Source organism: Sceloporus occidentalis, unplaced genomic scaffold (assembly GCF_023333645.1).
Source record: "Sceloporus occidentalis isolate IW3139 unplaced genomic scaffold, rSceOcc1.0.p SCAF_3, whole genome shotgun sequence".
NCBI lineage: Eukaryota > Metazoa > Chordata > Lepidosauria > Squamata > Phrynosomatidae > Sceloporus > Sceloporus occidentalis.
The window spans coordinates 196,024,482-196,043,214 of NW_028316983.1; the positions used below are offsets into that span (position 1 = coordinate 196,024,482).

An 18,733-nucleotide genomic window follows, 5' to 3' on the forward strand; every position below is an offset into this window, starting at 1 on the left:
AATGGGATCAAAACAGCAGTGTTTCATTATAGCAGTCACTACAAAAATTTTAACATGAACAAAATCAGATTAATCCAACACTACAGTTTCAAACTCATGGCAACAATCTTTTTAAGATTGTAAATGAAGCAAAATGTTTATGTCCATTTTTTTCTGGTCAGAAGAAATATTTTACCTGATTTATTGAGAAGAATGATTACTGGTATATATGTTACTATTTATTAAATAATGACAAATTCACTGGTATGTGGGAAATGTTCAACTTACAATATTTTTCACTGGATCTTTGCTATACGACATGTTGACATTCTATGTACTGCAACTCTACTCAGACTTGCCATATTTTATTACTTCTTTTTCTCTGCAAATTACTGAATCCCATACCTGTCACAAATCATTTTTTTTTTACCTGAGACTGCAATGTGCAGTGAATCAAACCAGCCTTGTGAAGCTGCTTGCATGCAGACAGAATGGAATCAAGCCTAACATGATCCAGCCTGGCATCTGGATTATAGAGTTCAACATTGCAAAGCTCCTCAATGCTGACAAAACAAAAGAGAATGACTTATTAGCCATGTGGCTAGAACATTAAAATGTCCATTAAACAATTATTTTTATATGAACCTATGTAAGATAATGTATTCAGAATCCTACCTTTTCGATGTTATGATTTTCTTTATGCTGATTTCTAAAGCTTCTTTATATGGAGATTTCATCAAAGCTTTTGTAATCCTCACACAAACATTTGGGAGATTTTCCATAACTTGTACATCAGCTATGTTAAAGCCTATGTTTTTTGGGTCACAGACAGTTCTCACAACAAGTTCTATCAAGTTTTCATTAAACAACGGTTTCTCGAGCAGCTAGGAATGATACAATAAAAATAACACAAAACAGTTTCAATTCTAAACTCATAACAGTTTTCCCCTATTTTAAGAGTCATCAATAATTATTTTGTCTAAGTACTGCTCCCTGAAAGCATATGAATTAATTAAATCCTTACATGCTTCCTTCTGAAATGACTTTACGTTTTAAACTACAACTACCAAACCTCAGAGGTTATTATGCAAACCAGAGGTTTATTTCTATATCTTATGAACTACTGATATAATTTTCATTAATATCTTTGAAATGTATTTCTGCAATCTCACAGGAGGATGTCATTATTTTAGTTCTATGAATTAGTATTTCTTAGAATTAGTTAATTCTTTTTTTAAAAAACCTGTGTCTTAAAAAAAATAAACAACCACTCATTAATGAGTCCCACTGAATCTAAAAGGGCTTAAATTCTAAGTATTTCACAGGATTGCATGTCATAATGTAAGACAAAAGGTAACTGAGACATTGTTAATGCCGCAGAACAATACATCAACTTACGTATTTACCAGTACAGTGTCAGAATATTTGCAGAAGATACATTTTATGATATACAAAGACATCTCCATCAGTTCTACCTTCCAGAAATCCTAATAATTTTTCAGGCAGAAATTTGCACTAGTAATTATTGTACTTTTAATAAAATCTTATATTATCATAAATAGCGCTTGCCTCTTCCCTCAGCTTCAAATGATATTTGCCCAGAAGCAAAAGGAAATTGGGCTGTTGAAAAAATACAACCATTAATTCCCTTCACTTCAGGAAAGCAGTTGAAGATTTGTGAAGTCAAAGGCTTCACAATACACAGATTAACATCGAATTTTCTCCCTGGCCAGGGTCACACAGAGTGTGTGTGTGTGTGTGTGTGTGTGTGTGTGTATCCAGCTCTCTTCTATGCCAACATTCTCTGAAGATGCCAGCCACAGATGCTGGCGAAACATCACGAATAAAATCTTCTAGAACATGGCCACATAGCCTGAAAAACTTGTTTGGATTCAGGCCGAAAGAACAATCCTACCTTCCAGTAATCCTGTTGGTGCATATCCAAAATCATGGTGACAAAAGCCATAATTCGAACTACAATAGTACATTTGCTGTAATTGCATTCTTCTCTTTCTTGTGGACTAAAAATATTGCCTTTGGACCCAGTGCTAAAACACTGTTCTGCACCAGAAACATCATGCAATGCAATTTTTCCAAGGAAGAACTCCAGTGATGTCAAAAATGAAGACTCTACATCTGCAGCTTAAAAGAATTGTGACAGCATTAAACAGTTACTTCAGAAGACAAAATGCAATCTAATATTTGAAAACAAAAAGTAATGAATAGTACAGCCACTACACTTTTGCCCATAGAATTCTGCAAGTATGTTCTGAAGTCAGATGAGACTGGATGCATTTCATGAGGTATATAGTCTATGACCAATAACTCATGGGGGCCTTTTCATAATACATGATTCTACCTCTTTGATTCCACTTCAACTATCATGGCTACATCCAGTGGAATACTGGTCGAGTTAGCTTGGTGAGGCACTATAACACTCTGCGTGATAATTCTAAATATCACTCCCTAAACTGCAAATCCCAGGATTTCATAGGATAGAATCAGGGCAATTAAAGTAGAATCACAGCACTATAACCGTAGAGTGTGAAGGGGCCCATGGTGTTTGACAACATAAATTTTTAAAGGTTTGAGATGGAACAGGAGACATCTCCAGGAGTCAAAAAATGCTGTACAAGTTTGCTTGAAACTTTCAGGGGAGAGTAAAACTATCTTTAAGAATTCTTCTAGAAAGATATGGAAGAAAACTGGGAATCTAAAATGGAGCAAGAGGATATGTGAACAGGAAAGCATGATCTAATAGAACACAGGATACTCTGACAACAGTAGAAAGAAACATAAGGAAAGGGGGGCACTGACATCACAGTATTCTCAGTACAAAGGTCATCAGTTCTATCCTAAAAACAAGAGAATGAAAAAGATAATTCTTTGAGAGAAACGTAAGTTAGGCACTTTGTTATAATGTATTTGGGAAGATGAATTATTAAACAAGCTGCTTTTCTGATTTACCTACCTAATATTTCATGTGTTGCGATTATTCCCTGTTCAATAAAAGTATTATAACAATCCAAAGCAGCAAGAAGCATATCCATCCACTGCACAACAGCTCGCAAACTAAAGGTCTCTTGCAGATCATAAAGAGTTGGATGAGACAAGATTCCAGACATATTGTCACCTTCATAGCCACCTCCTTCAAATTTCTTTATGAGAAAAGAGATGCCTTGTTTCTGAAGAATGCCACCCAACCAAAAAGATGGAGAGTTGTTTCCTGGTGGAGTAACATGATTAAAAGATTTTTGAAAAAATGTTCTGCAAACATCCAACCCTGCATCTATCAATAAAGAACTGCCAAAAATTCTGATAAACATGGGACCAATCAACATTAATCTAGTTTTATTGCTAGTTACTGATAGTGTTACCTTTAAGTGACTTCTGGGGTAATGGGAGAAGGTGGCTTAAATAATAGCTTCCCCCTACCTCCAAATTTTATATGTGGTGAATATGATCTCATCATCAATAAAAAGCTGACTTTACTGGGAAGGACTGAGCAAATTCACAGAATAATTTATAAGTCTGTATGGTAGTCTTGCACTTCAGCAGAACATGTAGATGATTCCTAGACTGTAATTATGAACTGAGTTGCTTAAATCCCCCTACCTTAGAGTTGCCAACCTGGGGTGCCCTCAGCCCCCAGGGGGTGCAAGATGGAATTTCAAAGGGATGTGACAATGAGTGGCTTGTATCCATGAGACATCAGACATCACTCATTTTTTCTGAATAAATTAGAATCTAATTGCTCAATTTAGATTTGCATTTATGAACTGACTTAAAAAGCTTATTTTTTTAAGTTCAGTTTGTTCATCTACAGTATTGTATGAGGTTCAAAAATTAGAAATTAGACTTCTTCATCTTCAAATGTGATATTACTTTTAGATTACATTAATCAAACATTTCCAAAAGGTGTGGGGTATACAAAATATTGGGAACCACTGCCCTAGATTACGTGAACTGCAGATTTATTAACAAATACACATATCTTCTTTCATATCTAATTTTCCTTCAACAATTTAAAACATTGTGTGGATCTACATGTAGGATTCAGTTTGAAAAAACAGTGATTTTCTTGAAACTATTTGAATAGCTCAGGGTAGGGGTGACAACTGAAATTCCTAATTCATATCCCAAACTCTAGTCCACACCCTAATTCATATCCCAAACTCTAATCCACTATGCTACGCGTGCAGCAAACTGTCTGCATGTGCTGCAATATACAAACCTGGCAACAAGGGAACAAATTCAAAGAAAAGCTCCATGACTTTATGCCGGCACTCAGTTTGGGGTCGTCCACACTGTGTTAAAAGCCACATGACTACATCCACTAAAGATATTGATGTAGATGGAAATCCTCTATATGAATGTAATAAAAATGCTTGACATTATTAACCTAAATCAAAATTAGCACTGCTCAGCTAATTTTAAATATGAAAATAATTATATTTAAATGCTCCCAATAATAAGGAGTTCAATAACTATAAGAACACGATAAGTCAGACTTTATGACAAGCCTTTAACTCTAAAAATAGTATTGAAAATAAAAACATCTGTTCTCTTCTCCTAAGTGCTGAACAAAATTGTGACAGTCTTTAATATTATTGCCCTTTCCCAACATTACTGCACATCAAACAGCATTTCCCTGTCTTTTATAGCTGGAAGGAGCTGCAATGTCTTACTTAATGGAAATCAAAGGCTTTCACAGCCAGCATCCATTGTTTTTTATGGGTTTTTCAGGCTATGAGGCCATGTTCTAGAAGAGTTTATTCCTGATGTTTTGCCAGCAGCTGAAGATGCCAGCCACAGTGCTGGTGAAACATCAGGAATAAACTCTTCTAGAATGAAATTTCATAGCCCGAAAAACCCACAAAAAAGTCTTAACAAATTGCTTTTTTCTCTTGCTGTTGTGTTGTTTTTGTTGTATGCCTTCAAATAGTTTCTGACTTATGGCAACACTAAGGCAACCCTATCATTGGGTTTTCTTGATAGATTTCTTAAGAGGGGGTTTGCCATTGCCATCCTCTGAGGCTGAGAGAGTATTACTTACCCAAGGTCACCCAGTGGGTTTACATGGCTGAGCTAGGATTCAAATACTAGTCTCCAGAGTCTTAGTCCAATGCTTAAACCACTATGTTATGTCTACTAATGGCTTAATGTATGGATCTGACCATCAAAAAACAAAGTGATTTGTTTGCTATCCCCCTAGGTTGAGGAAAGTCAGAAAGGTCCATCTTATCCATAAGGAAAAATGAGGAACAAACAAGAAGCCCTTGGTTCTCAGACTTCATTTTACCATCCAACTGTGCTATTCCATAGAACTGTAAATTATTTTCAGTCTGACTGGCACATTGGAGGACTTACCATGAAGGTCCATTCTTGCCAAAGGAGAGCGAGCCATCAATTAATAGGTTAACTTCTGTTGCCACCCAGGCTAGGCAAGATACCATGTTATTGAAAAAGAACATATATTGATCTTCATCTTCTCCTGCTTCAATGCCTTCATAAGCAGATACACAAGAAAGAATAGAAAAGACTCTCCAAGTCCAGTAAAGAATTTAGGTCTTGCCACTTGGGGGGGGGGGCAGTCTGGATGGTCCTCCTCCTTGGCAAAAATGGACCTTAATGGTAAAGTCCTCCAAAGTGCCATTCTCAGCCAGTGGAAAAGGAGCCATCCCTTAATGGGATCTACCCAAGCAGACATGTACACTAGGGTGGAAGGTAACAAGAATGTGTTTTAATATGGTACTGATTGTTGCACAACTCTTGTTCCAAATGTATCTTAGGGAGAGGCATATTTGACTATTTTATAGTATTTAGTGAACATGGATGGAGCTGCTCATGTGACTACTTAATAATAATAATAATAATAATAATAATAATATGTTTTATTTATAGACCGCTATTCCGCGATGATCATAGCGGTGTACAGTAAAATCGTAATACAATACAAAATACAGTTAAAGGAGGGAGAAGTCTCGTCCTTCAGGCAGTCCAAGATTTACAGATTTGACAGATTTACTCTAGGGCTGCATTAGCAAAAAAGGCAGCAGTTGTGGAAGTTGATCATATTGAGTATGCTGTTAATATTCTGTTGTTTTGGATGAGCTAAGGTTGTGTAAGCCAAATACACACTTTGATCCATCTGGTTAGTGTAGCAGAAGATACCTTCAACACAGGGAGGTGGGAAGAAATGAAATGAACAGGGCCTCTGTTTTTTAAAATTTCTCAGTATGCACAATATACAGTTTTAGGGCTCTTCATACATCTAGCTTGTGCCATTGTTTTTCTAAGGAGTGTTTCAGGTAAAAACAGAATGAAGGAAGTACTATGGACTGGGAGAGACGAAATACAGAGCTTATCTTGGGTAGCAAACCTGGATGCAACTGTAGAGATACTGTGTCAGTGACAAAGTTACAGCAAGATGGGGCAATGGATAGGGGAGCAAGTTCTGAAACCCTTCTGATTGAAGTAACTGTAAACCCAAAACAGGGCCTTTGCAAAAATAATCCTGAGTAGAATGGATCTAAGCAGTTCAAAAGAAGGCTTAGATAGAGCTTTGAGCACTTGGTTGACGTTCCAGGAGATAATTATGTGGATCATGGGGGGCTGAGGAGGGTTGCCCTCTGAAAAATCTCCTAATTTGAGAATGAGCTGAAGTCCCATGTCAAGACCTCATTGTGGGAATTCTAGAATATCCATAATCTTTGCTGCTTGTGGAGAAATATTCTATGAGCCCACTGCAGGAAAGCCTTCCAGGTTGTGTGGTAGATGCACTAGCTCTACTGACACCCATTCCTCCAAAAGGTTGATTCTGTCCTTTCACCTCCTTTTTCACCCAAGGAAATCTGTTGAATCCATGTAATCTGATCAAACATGGGCATGGACATAGGAAAGGCACTACACCAGGCATGGTATTGCCTTGATCAAAAGGACCGGCGTCTACAACACAGCTTCACTGCTATGGGAGATTGCAGCATGTGCACACACTCTCTTGGGTTTGAAAGGCACTGCAAAAGTACCTTTCTATACTGCTTATCAGTGCACTTAAGCACTCCCTAAGTGGTTTACAATGTGTAAGCTAAATGCCCCTAACAATCTGGGTACTCATTTTAGCGACCTTAGAAGGATGCAAGGCTGAGTTGACCCTGAGCCCCTGGATGGTATTGAACTCACAACCTTGTGGTTTGTGAGTGAGTGGCTGCAGTACAGGCATTTCACCACTGTGCCATCAGGGCACACTAAATGCTCAGAAAATGAAACTGGGGCCACAGATGCTGGGGCAAGGATTAGTGGAGTTGGAAAGGAAACAGCCCTGTCAGTGTAGGCTCCCCTCCCGTCTTCCATAGCTCCCTTTGAATATTCCTCACTAATAGCCCACTTACAGGCTACATGCTCTATTTTTAATAGTTGCTGAATGGAAACTAATTCCAATGCCTCATGTATTGTGTAGTCAGAGGCAGAAGGACAAACAGCTTCAATACAAACTGATTCAACAGCTTTGTTAGCACAGGCAGCTCTGGAGGAAGCAGCCATTGTCAAGGGCAAAACAAGTGCTGCTGTGTGTGCATCTTTGCAGCTCCTGGGGGAGGCAGCTAAGAAGATACTCACGTCTCAAAATACACAGACGTGCCTTGGGGCAAGAGAGTTCTGAGAAGCTAAGCTAGGTTTGAGGACTTCATTTTAACTTCCTCCATCCTGAGGGTGTATTTGAGAAAGAAGAATGAAAGTTGCAAAGGTTGCATCAAGCTATGTGGCCCGAGATCATGACTCATAACCTACACACTATATAAGTGGACCACAAGACAGGTCACTTGCAGGTTGGTTGTGTGGGTTGTTGTGAGTTGGAGCTGTAAGTTGATATAAAGTAGACAGAGTTGTTGATGAGAAGATAGAGAGGAGAGTTTGTATATATGTGTATCATATCGCAACTGAAGATAAAGCCTCCAAGGACTTTGGATAAATCAACTGTGTCGGTGAGTTCTTCTTCAAAGGGTGAGAAGTAGTCAATGCGTTGCCAATACCAACAGATGGGAGTTTTTGTTTCTGTACTCTGCTACAATATTGTTTCGGCTGCATCTGAGTGCACAGACTGCACTGTAAATTGTCCTCAGATTGCACTGTAAATTGGCTTAGTAAACTCAGTTGACAGAAATAAGGGCAGAGAAAGTGGAGGAGGCAAATATACATTTCCTGGCCAAGACAAGAACAATTAAAACAAGAGGAGATGCGGATGAATAGAGGTTCTAGATTGAGTGGCAATACAAGTTAACCCATTAATAGATGGACCCTATGCCATCAGTTGGGAATATATGTACATTTATTCAGATTAAAATCCCACAGTGATTCACTGGTGCTTATTTCTCACTTAAATACCCAGGGGGTTGCCAGTTTCATCACAAAGCTTTGAAAACAATGCTGAGAAAAAATACAGTAACAATGTTGTGTGGTTGCTTCACTACTATAAATGCTTTTTTATAGACAGATAAAACAAAGATTACTAACCGAGGTATCCTCCTGTTACTTTCTTTGTTGAGAGTAGATGCTTTACGCTTAATTATACGCTTCAGGTGGTCAATAACATCGCAACATTGTTGTGTTGTGCCTGTTTCCAAATGAAAAGATTTGTACTGTAACTGCCCAAATAAAAATATCTAAAAGACCAAGTCCAGTAGTAAAAAGATTTAAAAAACAAAACAAAAACCACAGTCAGCCCTCCATATCCACAGATTTTTTTATTCATGGATTCAAGCATCCATGGCTTGAAAATATTTTAAAAATATATAAATTCCAAAAAGCAAACCTTGATTTTGCCATTTGATATAAAGGGTGCCATTTTACTGTGCCAGTATATTTAATGAGGCTTGAGCATCCACAGATTCTGCTATCCACAGGGAGTCTTGGAACCAAACCCCAGCGAATAACAAGAGCTTACTATACCTTGCTTTATAAATATTCAGTTAAACAAGAATGAAAAAAGATGAAAATGTTAAACTCATCCACAAAAAGTGCTAAAACCTTCTCCTGAGATAACTGAAAGAGTCTTTCTATTTTTTTCTGCCAACATATTTCTACAGACCAATTAGTTTTTATTACTTTGAAAATATTTGAATTGTTTCCAAAAATGAAGCAAATTTTAAGAGCAAATTAAAAATGTCTTAGGGTAATATTTCTTTAAAGTTTAAAATACTAAGGAAAAGCTTTCTCAGCCTCAGGGGAAAGCCAGGGAATCCCCCACTTCCCCCATGAAGAAGTCTTGCCCAGAAAAACCACCCTTGCTCTCTCCATCTTTCCTTCTGACTCCCTTTCTCTTTCTCTGCCACTTTTCCTTTTTCTGGCTTCTCTCCCTTGATATTTTGTGCCTTCAAATTGATTCTGATTTATGCCGAGCCTAAAGGAAAACCTATCATGGGGTTTTCTTGGCAAGTTTCTTCAGAGGGGGGTTGCTACTGCCTTCACCTGAGGCTGAGAGAGTGTGACTTGCCCAAGGTCACCCAGTGAGTTCTCATGGCCAAGCTGGGAATCGAACCCTGATCTCCAGAGTTGTGTGTGTTGATCATGCCTTTTAGCTTTTGTATATTTTTATGTGGTTTTGTACAGCTTTTAGATGATTTCAAATGTTTTATGTTTGGATTGCAATGTTCTTTTTGCAATGCTTTCTACCTGTGAGCTGCCTTGGGTCCCTTCTGGGAGAAAGGCAGCATACAAATTAAATAAATAAATAAATAAATAAATAAATCCAACAAAACTTTGTCATTTTACATGAACTAATTTTATGTACACACCTAAAGATTTCTCATCTCCATGAGTCAAAGCCAGACTCTCCAAATATACAACCAGTGCTTCAAAGACAAACTGGTCCACAAGAGTGCTCTCTTCCCTACAAAATAAAGAGAGCATTAGGTTTGGTTTAGACTAGTATATGAAAACTAGAATGTACAGATAATATTTATTGCATAAAATGAGAAAAATCATTTTTATGCAAACTGAAATAAGCCACCAAATTTGTAACTCATGGACATAAAAACTTCCCCAACCAAAAACCTCTGCAGAAATAGTTATCAGCTGGTGTACTATGTAACTTCTGGATTTCAACAGGCCCCAGGGCTATCAAGTGCATATCGTATTGAGACAAAAATCCATCCAGAGTAAGGGTGAACTACTGCAGCAAACTGTCACTCATACAATTGATTACATCTTTGGATTTTCAGTCAAAAATTACGAGGAGCACTTCTGCCTGTTGACTGCAACTTCCCCTATTCCTTCTCTATAGATTAAATTATAAACCCCAGATTATAGTACACTACTAGCAAAAGAAAATAAATGCTGGCCTGGTTTAGATTCTATTAAATAATGGTTTGCAGTGTCACTAAGACTCATAACCCATGCATTCTGTACTTCCCTCTCATTCTTTAACTCACCTACGAAGTGATGAAAAGGTTTTCCTTGTTTTTAGTCAACATAGAATTACATCAGAATACTACACTGTTATTGCCTTTATTAAGAGTGGTGTGAGCAACTGTGGCATTCCAGATATTTTTGGCTTTCAGTTCCTCCATAATCCCCTACAAATGGTTATGCTGGTTAGGATTGATGTGAGCTGCAGGCCAAAAACATCTAGAGCAGGGATTCTCAATATTTTGTCCTTCAGATGGTGTCAATTTCAACTCCCAGAAGTTCCAGCCAATATGGCCAGCTGGAAAGGAAGTCTGGGAACTGGAATTCCAAACATCTGCAAAATCAAAGGTTGAGAACCACTGATCTAAATGTGCATACTGTCCAAACTTCTTTTTAAGAACATGCCAATTTTGAACACCAATCACAGCAAAGACTATCAGTATTCAAAGTGCTTGGTTGGCCAGCCAGTTGGCAGGCCAAATAATGTGGCCATGGAGGGCCAGCAGAAAGAAATTGACAACCAAAATAAGATTGCTTGATAATGATAGGAGACCGGAATACTAAAGTAACTGCAGAAATATTTGGACTATGTACAATAAATGAAGCAGGAAAGCAACTAACCAAATTCTGTGAGGCCAACAATCTATTAATCATTAATACCTTCTTCATACAACCAGAGAGAAGAATATACACACGGGCATCTGGCCAAAACAAAAATCAGATAGACTATATAACTGGAAGCAGATAATGGAGAAGCTCTATTATTTCAGCCAAAACTAGAATAGGAGCTGACTGTGGAACAGATCATGAACTACTTATAACAAAAGTAGGAGTAAAGCTGAAGAACACAAAACCAGTCATCATACCAAAACATGATCCTAACAACATCTCATCTGATTTCACAGAAAATGCTAAAGAACAGATTTGCATGATTAAACATAATTGACTGAGAACCAGAAGGACTATGGTCAGAACTCAAGGACATAGTCAAGAAAGAATGCAGGAAACACTAATGATGGACAAAAGACAAAGAAGATATAATGGATAACAGAAGGAATGCTTCAAGCAGTAATGGAAAGATGAGAAGCAAAATAAAAGGGAGATGCACAAGGATAAAGAGAACTACTGCAATGATCAATGGAGAAAAATACCGTATATATTTATCTGTAAGTCGAAACATTTTAGCCCAAAAATGAGCTCCAAAATCCTAGGTAGACTTATATACAGGTCAATATGGTAATACTGCGACATGAGCTTTGGAAAAGCTGGTGGAGAACAGAGGAAGGAGAGAGAGAAGGGGAGAGAAATCGGAGGTCTGTGTCCCCCTTTTTCCAAGCCATCAGCCTTGCGGAAAGTTGTGAGAAAGGGAGGGAAATCGGATGAGGTCTGTGCCCTCCTTTTTGCAACCCATCAGCCTTGGGGAAAGTTGTGGGGAAGGGAAGGAAATCGGAGGTTTGTGTCCACATTTTGCATGCCCACACTGTGACTCTTGAATGAGATCCAGAGAGGAAGGAGGGATGTGGTGCCCTCCCCCCGTTTAGATCCTTTGTTACATGCTCCTGAGTTTGACCCTCGATTTATCCACGGGTCATATCAAAATCCGTAATTCTGTCCCCAAAACCTGCCATTGACTTATACAAGAGGTCAACTTATACACAAGTATATACGGTAGAAGACAACAACATAAAGGAAGAATGAGAGGTCCTTTCCACAAGATCCAGAAACTCAAATGGAAGTTTAAACCAATTCTAGAAAGTGAGGTGGAAGCTGCAATAAACAATATTGAGAAGAATATATCACCAAGAACAGATGACATTTCAATTAAATTTTTACAATCCACACAGACAGAATCAACTCTACTATTAACTAAACTAGACCAACAAATATGGAAAATATAACGATGGCCAATACACTGGAAAGGATCAATATACACCACTATCCAAAAAAAGAAGACACAAAAGACTGCAGTAACTATAGGACCATACCATTAATTTCCCAAACAAGAAAAATTATGCTCAAAATTCTGCAGCATAGACTCCAATCATATATGGAGAGACAAATCCCACAGGTGCAAGCAGGGTTCAGGAAAGGAAGAGCACTAGGGACCACACTGCAAGCATATAATGGATAATGGAGTGAACCAAAGAATTCTAGAAGAAAATCAGCATGTGTTTTATAGACTATAGGAATGAAATACTCTTAATACAATGGGAGTGCCACTATATTTGTTAGTCCTGATGAGGAATCTGTACTTCAGACAAGAGGCTAATGTTAGAACAGAATATGGAATTCTATCTCCCTATCTGTTCAACTTGTACACAGAAAATATCATAAGAAAAGCAGGTCTGGACTCAGAAGATAGAGGAGTAAAAATAGGAGGAAGGAACATCAACAATCTAAGAGTCTGCAGGACCTAAGCAGAACAGTGGAGGACTTGGAGTCTTAGAGATGTCTCATTCAAGGGGCTGCCAAGAGTCGGGGTCATTTCAAAGGTAATTAACAGCAAAAAATCTGTAAAAACAGCATTTAAACTGACAGACAAATATGATAGACATAGCAGTTAAAGAGGTTTGTGTCTGCTTTATGAAATAAAGTATGGCAAATGCTTAGGCAAGCCTCCTTGTTGAGGAGATTACTCACCCAGGACACATCAGCTGATATGCATTTTTCTTGTTTGACTCAGGCAAAGAAATAGAGAAAAGATCTTAAACCTAACAAGCTAAAAACGTTTCGCAGAACATCAGTAAATATCATCCCTATAGCACAAATCCATTCCACACACTTTCCTGTGTCTCTGACATTTTTACATCCTCAGAGAAAGAATCCCAAAAGCGCAAAGTCTGTTAATCCAGAGACAGATGTTGTTAATATGTTTGTCTGTACAGAATTTTTAAAAAAGATATATGAACAATGTGCATTTTGATAGATACTAGACACTCCTTTCCCCCATACCTGTATTGTACAAATTCTCTTGCTTACCTAAATTCTCTGTAGATATTATTAAAGCCAAGCGCAGCTCCTAACCGCTTGAAAGCATTGGGATGGAGAGCAAGGCTGTATAGTCTCTTGAAGAGAGATTTGGTATTCACTGGACTTTTCTCCTGCTGCTGGGGTGTAGTCTGTTTAATAGACCACTTCAAAAATTCATGGATACACTGACCACAGAAGTCCCTCAAAGTACTGTCTACAGGGTCCACTATCCCATTCTGAAATAGAGAACAGAACAGAGACAGTTCACTATAAGAATCATCTGAAACATGATTCATTTGTTCCTGACGCCAGGAATTGTGAGCAACTGTTCTTCATTAGATATAGCATAATGAAGAATGCTTTGATTTCTTGTTCATTTATGGTATTTTATACTGTCCAATTAAGTAAGAACTGAGATGACTCACAAAGTTTTAAATCAATCTAACAGTTTAATAAATTAAAAACAATTGCTATCATATCTAAAACTACACGAAGGCCTGAAACAAATGGCCCAGATGGCGCAGCCTTGTGCAGCTCCGGTGCTGTTCATGCTGGGATTGCAGCAATTGCACATGCCCAGCCCCAATGTGGGCCGTGGTGGCGGTCCTGAACTTGGCCACTGGAAGGTGAGGATTCTATCCCATCCTTCTTGGTCTGATTCTACTGCAATGACATGGAGTTAGTGCGGCTTCAGGCTGCGTTCGGGGCATGCGTAATCTAAATATTATGCCTCCAATGCGGCCTCAAGCTGCATCATTCTGCCAGTGTGTTTTGGGCCTAAAACCAACATAAAAATTATCAACATAAGATTGATATATAGACTACACTAAAGCTCAACAACTAAAGGGACAATTCATTCTAACATCTAATATACATTAAAATGTAGTTTTACTTAATGTACTTAAAGTTCATCTCATGTATCAATTACCTACCAAAATTGCTTCTAGCAATGTCACTGTATCCTGACTTTCAAATTTCTTGTTGTTTGTGAACCAGTGAATTAACTCCATAACTAGAGTCGCATAGAGTTGTCTTGTAACCTAAAAAGAAAAAGTGAAGTGGTATTGAATTGTGTTTGCCCAGTGCTTTAGATCACATTGTAGATATTTTAGGATTACAACAGCTTGATAATATGGACTATGAACTCTTTTTCTCATATTCAATTGATATTAAATATGAATAAGTGAATATATTTATGTAAGTGAATTTTTAGATCCCCTATAAAGCTACATAACAACTCTTTTTCTAAAAGCCATTGGGCCCTTCTCCTAATGCCTGCCATTTCCAGTTTCTTCTGGGCCACAATGAATACATCAAAACATCTATTAGGCACCTGACTATTGTAACACAGATTTCTTGGACAGGCGACTTCCTCTAATCCACGCTATTGTACTATTAAAGCATCACATTTGCCTTTTAAAGCAGAAAGACACTCATAAGGCCTTAATTGTTTCTGACATACACTCCCAGACCCTAGAACCTACAACAAGGTTGCAAGGCCAGCCAAGAAGTATCCTTCTGCAGGGGTATAAAAATGATCAGTTGGAAATCCATTTTGCATCTAAATTTGAGATGAACATTATTAATAATTTCATGGAACTATGCATGTTGGCTTCTTGTCCTTTTCCTTATGTGTGTTTATCTTCACGAATACTTAACCCTAACAAACTTGGTTTGGGAACCCCTTTCCTTAGGAAAAGAAAACCATCAGCACAACTATAAGGTCCAAAAGATAGCAAAGGACATCTAGGTGAAAATGCCCACAAAAATGTCTTCAGGTGGCAGGTTTTGATTCATCAATTTTTCTGAATTATTTTCAGACACAGACTTTTATAAAGAATGTCAAAAAAGAAAGGGGACAGTATAGAAGGAGGCATGTGTACATTTACAGTGCTTTAGAAATAAACTATAATAATAATAATCAATATCCATTTCAAGATACATTTTATGTACATATACATATATACATACATATATACATATACATATACATATATATCTATATCATACAGCACACATTCATCTTAAGCATTTTGGTATATGATCTGCTTTTATTGTCTTCTGTTTGAGGTTAACTATGTATTGTCTAAACTGATTATGATCATTTTCTAAGTTTGTATTATCATTTCCTCTTCTCATTCACCATGGCTCCAAGATAAAAACATGTGTGTGTGTGTGTGTGTGTGTTGAAAAAGAAAATGAAAACCAAACCAAACCGAAGAAAGTTAAAACCACTGCAAAAGATCATCTACAGTTGATTTTAAGCAACATAATTTTAAAATAAACATAGGTTTACTTGCCTGATCAATATCGCAGGCTAGTCGAAGAAGTACAGGAAATATATGTTTATATAAGCGTGACATCGGTGGAGAAATTTGTTGTCCTTCAGGCATCTGAGAAGCTTTCCCCAACATATATATAACTATACTATGCAAGAGCTCACAAGCTGCAACCTGGAAAAAGGGATCCAATTAAGGATATCAGTTCAACGCTCGCTTATGCAAAAGAACCAACACTTTTTGGGAGAACATCCAGTTTATTACGAAATGCAAAATAAGACATTAAAACAACAATCTTGAGAAAACTTTGTTTTACTAACCCATGTTCAGGTGATATTCCTAGTTTAAGTTACAGCTATTAAGTACACAAAGTAAAATGTATCTAATAAAAATATAAATGTAATAATTTAAAGAAAAATAATCCTAGAAATCTTAAATTTTGTGTAAAATCAAAACAAATATTGCATTTTTGTGTGAGTTTTCACTATGTATGGAGATCATTCAGAACCCCAGTATCTTGGGGTTGTAGATCTTTCCATATCTTCAGATCAATTGACATTATACCCAGTACCCTTTGTAATTTTAACTTTGTAATTATAACTAAAAACACGAGACACTCATAACATCTAGGATGTTATCTTGCAGGTCAGAGAGAAGAAACTGTTGGCCTTCCAGACATTTTTTTACTAAAGCTCTCACAAGCCCTTTCCACTGGCCATGTAGATGAGGCTGATGGAGGTTTGGAAATTACTACCGTATATTCCGGCATATAAAACGACCGGGCGTATAAGACGACCCTCAACTTTACAACTTAAAATAGAGTATTTGGGATATACTCACCGTATAAGACCACCCCTCTCTTCCACGATAAGTCAGAAAGGAGCTGAAGGCACACGACAATAACAACAGCAGCGGCAGCAGAAAAGAAAGAGGGGGGAGGAGAAAAAAGGAGAAGGAGAAAGACGAAAAGGAGGATAAAGAAGAATAGGAAAAAGAGGATAAAAAGAAAAGGAGGAGGAGGAAGAGGAAAAGAAGAAGCGGAGGAGGAAGAGGGGGAGAAGAGGAGGAGGTGGAGAAAGAATAAGAGTATGAGGAGAAGAAAAAGTAGAGGAGGAGGAGGAGAAAAAGAAGAGGGGAAGAAGAAGAGGAGGAGGAGGAGGAGGAGAAGAAAAAGAAGAAGGGAAGAAGAGGAGGAGGAGGAGAAAGAAGAAGAGGAAGAGGGGAAGAAAAAGAAGAAGGGGAGGAGAAGAAGAAGAAAAAGAAGAGGGGAAGAGGAGGAGAAAGAGGAAGGGCCCAGCTAGCTGGCTGCCTTCTCTCGAGGCAGGGGAGCCGCGAGGCATGTCCTCCGCCTCAGAGAAGGCCTTGCAACCATGGGCTCTCTTTAGGACCCAACCAGCTGGCTTGGCCTTCTGATAATGTCCCTAGAGTTGGAAGAGACCCCAAGGGCCATCTAGTCCAACCCCATTCTGCCATGCAGCAAATCACAATCAAAGCATCCCCAACAGATGGCCATCCAGCCTCTGCTGAACGACCTCCAAAGAAGGAGACTCCAGTACACTCCGAGGAAAGAGTGTGTTCCACTTCTGAAATAGCATACACAACATTATTTCACTTGCCTTGACAACTCTTCCCGCCCTTCCTCTTGGTGCATCTACACTGTAGAATTAATGTAGTTTGAAGCCACTTTAAGAGCCGCTGCTCCATGCTATTGGAATCCTAGGATTTGTAGTTTTATAAGGTCTTTTGCCTTCTCTGCCCAAAGAATGCAGGGGGGGCTGCTCCAAACTACAAATCCCAGGGATTCTGTATGGATGGAGCCATGGCAGTTCAAGTGGCTCCTATTGGAATCCTAGGATTTGTAGTTTTATAAAACTTATAAAAACTACAAACCCTATGCTTCTGTGTGGATGGAGCCATGACAATTAAAGTGGATGGCACATTCTACTTCTACAATGTAGATACACCATGAGAGGCATGTGAGAAAGAAAGAAAGAAAGAAAGAAAGAAAGAAAGAAAGAAAGCGGGAAGCCTGGAAAAAGCCTCCAGACAGACTCCTAAGGAGAAGCCTGGCTAGTTTCTCTGCGCGCCAAGAGGAGTTGTTTTTCTCTCCAGTTAGCCAAAGAAAAGAAACAAAGGTCCAAAACACAGGGCAGCAATAGTCCAGTTTGAGAGGACTTTAACTGCCCTGGCCCAGTGCTAGGGAATCCTGGGAACTGGAGTTTATTGTGGCACCAGAGCTCTCTGACAGAGAAGGCTCAATCTCTCACAAAACTACATTTCCCAGAATTCCCTAGCACTGAGCCAGAGCAGTTAAAGCAGTCTCAGACTGGATTATTGCTGCAGTGTGTTTTGGACTATAGTCTCCAGCCTGGCAACAAAAAGTCCTTGCTTCCTCCTTCCCAACTGACTGGGGAGCTCTCTCTTTCCCCCAACAAGGCTCCATCCTTCACGAGAGAAGGGAAGAGGAGAGGCAGAGGCAGAGTGCGGGAAACCCTCTGCTCCTTCTCTTGGGAAGGACTGAGCCTCAGGAGGGAAGGTAGAAAGACCTCCCCAGAGAGGAATGCCACCGCTTTCCCCCTGGGTGCCCTGGAAAAGGAGGACAGGAGGGGAAGGGAGAGGAGGGAGCAAGGAAGGAAGGAAGAGAAGAAAAGGAAGAAAAAGGGGAGGGAGAGAAGGAAGGAGGGAAGGAAGGAAGGGGGAAAAGGGAAAGAAGGAAAGGAAAAGTAATGGAGAAAGAGAAAGAAACCTAGGAAGGGAAGGGAAAGAAGAAGGGAGGAAAGGGAAGGAAGGAAGGAGGGAGGGAAGGGGAAGGAAGGGAAGGGAGAGGGGAGGGGAGAGAGGGACGCGGGCTCTCTTTAGGACCCAGCCGGCTGGCTTGGCCTTCTCTGAGGCCGAGAACATGCCGCGCAGCTCCTCTGCCTTTGGAAGAAGGCCAAGCCAGCCAGCTGGGTCCTAAAGAGAGCCCTCAGCGGCAAAGCCTTCTCCCGAAGGCAAAGGAGCCGTGCGGTGTGTCCTCCGCCTTGGGAGAAGGCTTTGCCGTCGCGGGCTCTCTTTAGGACCCAGCTGGCTGGCTTGGCCTTTTTTTTTCCGGCATACAAGAC

General features: G+C 39.1%; 1 protein-coding gene across 4 annotated transcripts in view; it reads right to left on the reverse strand.

The window, feature by feature from the left end:
- Positions 1-18,733, reverse strand: part of PRKDC (protein kinase, DNA-activated, catalytic subunit) — a 139,510-nt gene that overhangs the window by 82,265 nt on the left and 38,512 nt on the right. For all 4 annotated transcript variants that reach the window (XM_089517274.1, XM_089517278.1, XM_089517276.1 and 1 more), the window contains 10 exons: positions 15,654-15,806; positions 14,286-14,393; positions 13,363-13,589; positions 9,771-9,865; positions 8,491-8,590; positions 4,214-4,344; positions 2,951-3,205; positions 1,895-2,121; positions 655-863; positions 410-542 (listed from right to left, as the gene is read on the reverse strand). In XM_089517274.1, the coding sequence (XP_089373400.1) occupies positions 410-542; positions 655-863; positions 1,895-2,121; positions 2,951-3,205; positions 4,214-4,344; positions 8,491-8,590; positions 9,771-9,865; positions 13,363-13,589; positions 14,286-14,393; positions 15,654-15,806 (1,638 nt within the window). The remainder of the gene's footprint in view (positions 1-409; positions 543-654; positions 864-1,894; positions 2,122-2,950; positions 3,206-4,213; positions 4,345-8,490; positions 8,591-9,770; positions 9,866-13,362; positions 13,590-14,285; positions 14,394-15,653; positions 15,807-18,733) is intronic.